General features: G+C 34.7%; 1 protein-coding gene across 3 annotated transcripts; it reads left to right on the top strand.

The window, feature by feature from the left end:
* The first annotated feature begins 264 nt into the window (after positions 1-264).
* On the top strand, positions 265-7,247 carry LOC147392088 (receptor-like serine/threonine-protein kinase SD1-8). 3 transcript variants are annotated; one of them, XM_086460162.1, is made up of 7 exons: positions 266-1,561; positions 4,634-4,813; positions 4,972-5,102; positions 5,192-5,402; positions 5,502-5,739; positions 6,418-6,568; positions 6,669-7,245. In XM_086460162.1, the coding sequence occupies exons 1-7, from the start codon at positions 304-306 to the stop codon at positions 6,975-6,977; spliced, it is 2,478 nt and encodes an 825-aa protein (XP_086316288.1). In that variant the 5' UTR covers positions 266-303; the 3' UTR covers positions 6,978-7,245. The 3 variants fall into 3 exon arrangements, with proteins under 3 accessions (XP_086316289.1, XP_086316288.1, XP_086316287.1); XM_086460161.1 differs by having other exon boundaries at positions 4,915-5,102; XM_086460163.1 differs by lacking the exon at positions 4,634-4,813 and having other exon boundaries at positions 265-1,561; positions 6,669-7,247.

The following is a 7,247-nucleotide window of genomic DNA, read 5'->3' as shown; positions in this document are numbered from 1 at the left end:
GAAAATCATGGCCATAGATCACCAATCAGTCTGCTTTCTCAGTATCGTTCTACCGAATACTCGCCAAAGATTTCTCATTTGGCTTGGAAAATTTGGTCACGTGTCAGCAATCGAAACTAAGTAACAGATAACTACATAACTCCTGGAATTATAGGAACCCAAATGTTTGACTGATCAAGCCAAAAAAATTTACGGTCAACGGTTCTTCTTTCCCACCTGCCTACCACGCACTTACAGATTTCTTTAATTAAAAAGAGAAAAACAAACCCATCAAATTTCTTCACAGAATTTTCTTAGGAGAGAATGAAAATCTTTCTTTTTTGCCTCTTTTTTTTACCAAGTTTTTTCTCTAAATTTTCTTTTGCAATCGACGCCATAACTCCAACTCAATCAATCAGAGATGGAGACACCATTGTTTCAGCCGAAGAGAGCTTCGAATTAGGATTCTTCAGTCCTGGGAATTCGAAGAATCGATTCTTGGGAATTTGGTACAAAAGAATCCCAATTCCAACTATAGTTTGGGTCGCAAACAGAAACACTCCAATTACAGATCTATCTGGAGTTCTAAAGTTCGACAACGATGGCAATCTCATCCTTGTTGATCGAACAGCTAGGATTTTCTGGTCCACGAATCTGTCCAAGGCTGACAGCCCAATTGCACAGCTTTTGGATTCTGGAAATCTTGTTGTTAGAGAAGAAGCTGATTATGATCCCGAGGATTATCTATGGCAGAGTTTCGATTACCCGACTGATACTCTGTTACCTGGTATGAAGCTCGGGTGGAACTTAAAAACGGGTTTGGATCGGTTTTTAACCTCATGGAAGAACCCGGATGACCCATCAGTTGGTGACCATTCTTTCAGGATTGATCCTCATGGATTTCCTCAAGCATTTTTGATGGACCGGTCAGTCCGGAAGTATCGAAGCGGGCCATGGAATGGGATCCGGTTTAGTGGTGTCCCGGAGTTGAAACCCAATTATATCTTCAATTTTAGTTTTACTTTCAATGAAGATGAGATTTATTACTCATTTGCATTAAAAAATGAATCTATTTTTTCAAGGTTGGTGGTGAACCAATCGGGTCTACTTCAACGGTTTACATGGGTTGGTACGTATTGGAACATATTTTGGTTTGCTCCGAAAGATCAATGTGATAATTTCAAGGAATGTGGTGCTTATGGTATTTGTGATCCGGATCACTCGCCCATTTGCAAATGTGTTCATGGATTTGAACCGAAGTATCCAAACGATTGGTACTTGAGAGATGGGTCGGGTGGGTGCGTTCGGAAAACCGAATTCGAATGTCAGAAGAATGATGTATTCTTGAAATTGAAGGGAATGAAATTACCCGATAGTTCACACTCGTTCGTTGATAAGAGTATAGACCTTACGGAATGTGAAGCGGAATGTCGAAAAAATTGTTCTTGTAAGGCATATGCCAATGCCAATGTAAGTAATGGAGGGAGTGGTTGTGTTATATGGGTTGAAGATCTGATGGATCTTCGGGAGTACACCGAAGGCAGTCAAGATCTCTACGTGCGGATTGCGGCTTCTGATCTAGGTATGATTCATTTTTTTATTAGCTAAATTTTAATTAATTTCAGTTTAAGTAAGTCACAAATTATTTATAATTTACATACGCTAAGAAGGAAATCGGGGGATAACCAATGGTATTCTATTCTCAAGGATTGCAAAAGAATTTTCTTTGAAGATCTTATTTTTAATGAAAGTTTGACAATTAATTTGAAACATTAGCTTTTTTTTAGTTTTCTTTTTATATTGGTTTGGTAGGTCTTCTCTACGTCTAACGTTTGACATATTTGACACAACTACTAGTTATTATTATTGTAAAATGGTGACATACCCCTTCACCATAGTCTTCTATGAGCAACTAATAAAATGATTAAAATACCCATCTTCAACCTCTTGATGCAAAACCCTTGATTTTTTTCCCCCTCAAAAACCAGTCTTCATCTTTTCAATCATTATGGTGAAAATTTTAATTTATTTGGAAAATTTGTTTAGAGTTTCATTATTCTAGAAATAAAACAACACATAAAATTGAAAAATATGTCAAACCACGAGGAGAAAAAATGGTGATATTGTCGCCAAAATCCAAATTCGAATAGAGTTGTGATAATCTGACTACCCCTTCTCTTCTAGCGTGGCATGAGCAAAGAATCATATAGTTTTTCCTTGGGATACACAATTGCATGAGGAAAAAAATTCTATGATTCCATGCACATGCCACATCAAGAGAGAATGTGAGAAGGGGAGGGGAGGGGGTGTCAGAAAATAATTTCTTAAGGGGCTTTGTCAAGACGTTGAATACTAAAGTATTTAATAATTTCTTATTAGTCTTTTACAGAAGACAGTGGTCAAGAGAGGAGGAGGGGGAGGGGAGGGGAGGGGAGGGGGGGAGAAAATCATTATCCATTTGAGTATGTAAAGCTTTGGGAAAAACATTAAGGGGCTTTGTCAAGAGGTTGAATACCAAAGTATTTAGTCATTTCTTATTAATCTTTTATAGAAGACAGTGGTCAAGAGGAGGTTTTTTTTTTTTTTTTTTTGTCAGAAAATCATTATTCATTTGAATAAGCTTTGGGAAAAACATCAAAGGACTTTGTTAAGAGGTTGAATACCAAAGTATTTAGTCACTTCTTATTAGTCTTTTATAGAAGACAGTGGTCAAGAGGCGTGGGGGGTGGGGTCAGAAAATCATTATTCATTTGAATATGGAAAGCTTTGGGAAAAACATCAAAGGCTTTGTCAAGAGGTTGAATACCAAAGTATTTAGTCATTTCTTATTAGTCTTTTACAAAAGACAGTGGTCAAGAATTTTTGTGTATCTTTTTTGAATTTTAAAAAAATGTTTAAAGGAAAAGCATGCAGTATTGTATGTGTCAATTTTGAATTTTCACATTCAGTATTCCTAAAGAAACTAAAGAGGGTTCAAACAGCTTTTTTCACTCAAAGCCGACGTTTATGACTTTTTAAAAGTCTTATTCGTGGGAAAACATTCCACCACAACAAATTACACATGGTATTATTCTTCAAGGTCAAAAGAGTCAATTGATTTTTCCATCTTAAAATTCTTTTCATTCTTGTATCAATGTAAAAAGCCCCTTTCAGACCAAAAGTATACTTGTTATTTTCTAATTTTATTTAATAACTCATAGGTGCCTTAAGTGCCATGTATATGGAATTTATGTAAGCTTTTATAATTATTTTAAAAATTATAAATAGATGATTTGATTTTAGAGCAGATATTTTCATAATTTAAAATATTAATTAAGATTATTTTAAATTTTAACTTGAAAATCTAGAGTCTGTATAAGGCCATGAAGGTGGACTCTATAAAAGGAAAGACAATAATTCCATGAGTCCATATTTAACATTCTTTGAGCTTAAAAGTCAAGTCTGATGACTATTAATCCCCAGCCAAAGATGTTCATTCTGCCTTCTGGTGGGACCCATCTCTTTGGTTCCCTCTTGGCATCAAAATCAATTTTTTTTTTCCTTCTAGTTAAGTCAACCCCAGTATCCAATGCGTGTAGGTTGCGGGCCATGGCAGTCATCCCAGGTTCCTAATATTATAGTTTGAATAATGTTGAAATGACCTCAACATTGGACCTCACATCACACACATTGTCGTGAAGTGTAACGGAATCATAAATGTTTTTTCTTGAGACATGAGTGAAAAAGTCTTGGTGATTTCTATTCACTAGCTTTCACGTCAAGTTGTGAGATGTGAGATACAATCTTGAAGTCATTCCAGCACAACTCTTATGGTTGAAATATAGAATAAAAGTTGTGTTGTAGTAAACTCAAGCTTCTTTCTCACATGGCACATCCATAGGAATCATAGATGCTTTTCATTGACATACGAGTGAAAAAAGTATTTATGATTTTTACACACTTTGATGTTAGGAAAGTACGATATGAGATACAATCCTAAGGTCACTCCAACATGATTCTTAGAAGAGTTGTGTTGGAGTGACCTCAAGTTAAATCTCATATTGCACTTCTTGACATGAAAGTGGATAGGAGTCATAGATACTTTTTCACTCGTATCTCGATGAAAAGCATTTATGGTTCCCATATGCTTTCCCGTCAAGAAGTGCGATGTGAGGTTCGAGCCTGAGGTCAATTTAGCATTATTCTTCTTATAATTAAGGATTGCATTCACCAACTTTTACTTTATTTTCATTTTTTTTAATATAAAATATATGTTTTGTGAAAGAAATAATCGAAGGCATTTTATTTTTGGTTATATGTGTGATGCATTAGTTTATGTGTGATACTATAGGAAGATTAAATTTCGACATCAATATTTTTTTTTTATTTGACACATGACATGGTGAAATTAAAGAGTCTAGGGTGCATATATATATATATAAAACCATTTGTCTTATAAAAAAAGTTGGCATGGCAATATAAGTTCTTCATATCTAAATTTATTTTTAAAATATATATATATAATATATATTCCATCAACTTGCCCGATTCATCGAGTAAGTCATTAACTTAAGCACATTAGAGTTTAGTCAATTTGTGTTTTAAACACAGTACTGATATATAGTTTGACACTCCGAACTATTTTACTCATTCAAATTTCAAATTGATCAAATAGATTTGGTTGAAGATGGTGGGAAGACAGACTCTACAAGTGTTCCCAGCAAGAAAAAACGGGTAACGGTGATCGTTACCGTTACTGTGATCCCCATAATTCTCCTACTGGGACTGGGTGTCTGTTTCATACAGAAGGAGAAGATACTGAAGAACATATGGAAGAGGAAACCAGTTGAAAGAGGTATAGAGAGACATTTTAGTTTAGAAATTGAGAATGTTCATACCCTCTAATTTATACAGATTTAACTCTCATGAGACCTATATTGTTTAATTCTAACCCAGCTCATAAGGAGAAAAACAAAGATTCACCATTATTTGACACCACTATATTGGGTCCAGGAGACTTCACGGGCGAAAACAAGGATGATTTGGAGTTACCTATATTCGATTTGAGTACTATTGCAATAGCTACAAACAACTTCTCGGATGAAAATAAGCTCGGACAGGGTGGTTTCGGGTGTGTTTATAAGGTAATTTTTTTGTTACGTGTTGCTAAAATGAAATTGGTGACAAATTTGTAGAAATATTAAGAGGAGTACTTATTGATGATAATCGATAGGGTACATTGGTAGACGGACTAAAAATAGCTGCAAAGAGACTTTCGAGAAAATCAGTGCAAGGAGGAGATGAATTTAAAACTGAAGTTAGGTTAATTGCCAGGCTTCAACACAGGAATCTTGTTAGTCTTTTGGGTTGCTGCCTTGATGGTGAAGAAAAGATACTAGTCTATGAATACATGGAGAACAGAAGCTTGGATTCAATTCTTTTCAGTGAGTTCCTCTCAAGTTTTATTAGAACATCTCTAGATTTCTACTATTTAATTTTATAATTAAAAAAAAACTTAACTTTGTTAATGTAAATTGCTCCAGATAGAACAAAAGGCTCATTATTGGATTGGCAGAAGCGATTCAACATTATTGTGGGGGTCGCCCGTGGACTTCTTTATCTTCACCAAGATTCAAGATTTAGAATAATTCATAGAGATCTCAAAGTGAGCAACATTCTACTAGATGGAAAGATGAATCCCAAAATCTCAGACTTTGGAATGGCAAGAATCTTTGGAGGGGAACAAACTGAAGCAAATACAAAGAAAGTAGTCGGAACGTAGTAAGAACCATTAACATAAACTTGCTCATGCATCAAATAGTAATTCTCCCATTCATTGCATATAGTTGTGATTGATGTCCTGAATTAAATTATTGAGAATGTTCATGCCCTCTAATTTATACAGATTTAACTCTCATTAGTACTATATTGTTTAGTAGAGAAACTATGAACACATTAAATAACATAAAATGTGGCTCTAGAAAGAATCGAGTGGAGGAATAGGATTCCTTTAGTCAACCCCAAATCCTTGGGATTAGATTTTGGGAATGGTGATGATGATTTTGAAATATTTGAAAAATTATTGTCGTCGGATAACAAAATCATCTTTTTACCTTTCCAAAGAAAAAAAAAAAATGTTTTGAGGAACAAAAAAAGCCCTATATATAATGCTAACCAAAGACCTAATGTAACTTGTTTTAGAGTTACATGATCATGAAACCAAATAGGAAAACTAGTTTCAAGGTTCGGAAAGTGTGAAATAGAAAAAGAAGAAATCTTAGGCTGTAATTTCTATCTCCAAGTAAATCTCTTACCTCATTCGTAAACAGAGGTACACTATCAAACTATATAAATCTTGGGTAGCGAAACTGCTCTTCTATTTATTTTTTTATATCGTCTATGGGTTTTTCTTGGATTTAATTCATGCTTACATATATTTTCCTTCAATGATTTACATAGTGGTTACATGTCCCCCGAGTATGCAATGGATGGCCTCTTCTCCACAAAATCAGATGTATTTAGCTTTGGAGTTTTAGTGCTGGAGATTGTAAGTGGTAAGAAGAACAGAGGATTTTATTACTCGAATAGCCAACTTAACCTTCTTGGACATGTAAGTGTACACAAGCTTTTTCTACGTATCCAACGATAACAATATGGTTTCATTCTCTAAATGAACAACAAACCTTATGAATTGGAAATGTTCATTCCAGGCATGGAGACTATGGAAAGAAGGAAGAGGATTGGAATTGATGGATGAATTAATGGGCGATTCTTATTTGGTGTACGAAGTGTTGAGATGCATACAGATGGGCTTGTTGTGTGTCCAAGAACGTGCAGAAGATAGACCTACCATGTCAAATGTGCTTTTGATGTTGAGTAGTGAAACATCAACATTGCAAGAACCAAAACAACCTGGATATTGTCTGGTTAGTAGACATAATGAAACAGAATCTTCTTCCAATAGGAGAGAATCGTGTACTGTAAACCAAGTGACAGTTACAACGCTAGAAGCTCGGTAACTTTGAATTTTTATTTTTTTTTGGTTCAATTTTTTGTTTCTTTCACTTTCTGTTAATGAGTAAGATACATGAAGAGACAATTTTCTGTAATATAAACCTGTCTCTCAGTGTACATATTTGAATCTTAATTTGCTGTCAATGTATGAGGCTATTAGTAACTAAATAAAAAATTATGGACTGAATAACGTGGTCTCCATCAAGACTAGTAAATTAACACAAGGGTCATTACATTTTAAGTCCCCCAAATATATTTAACCATTTGAGCAAGTT

The sequence above is a fragment of the Akebia trifoliata genome, chromosome 11 (genome assembly GCF_017979445.1).
Source record: "Akebia trifoliata isolate Shusen 1 chromosome 11, ASM1797944v1, whole genome shotgun sequence".
Taxonomy (NCBI): Eukaryota; Viridiplantae; Streptophyta; class Magnoliopsida; order Ranunculales; family Lardizabalaceae; genus Akebia; species Akebia trifoliata.
Note: the sequence above shows the minus strand (reverse complement) of the source record. Positions and strands in the feature narration are given on the sequence as shown.

Excerpts from the sequence above, each read along its gene's own strand:
- LOC147392088 (XM_086460161.1), top strand. The coding sequence starts at position 304 with ATGAAAATCTTTCTTTTTTGCCTCTTTTTTTTACCAAGTTTTTTCTCT. Across the intron at positions 5,103-5,191 it reads GTTTCGGGTGTGTTTATAAG|GGTACATTGGTAGACGGACT; the intron begins GTAATTTTTTTG and ends GATAATCGATAG. Across the intron at positions 6,569-6,668 it reads AACTTAACCTTCTTGGACAT|GCATGGAGACTATGGAAAGA; the intron begins GTAAGTGTACAC and ends TGTTCATTCCAG.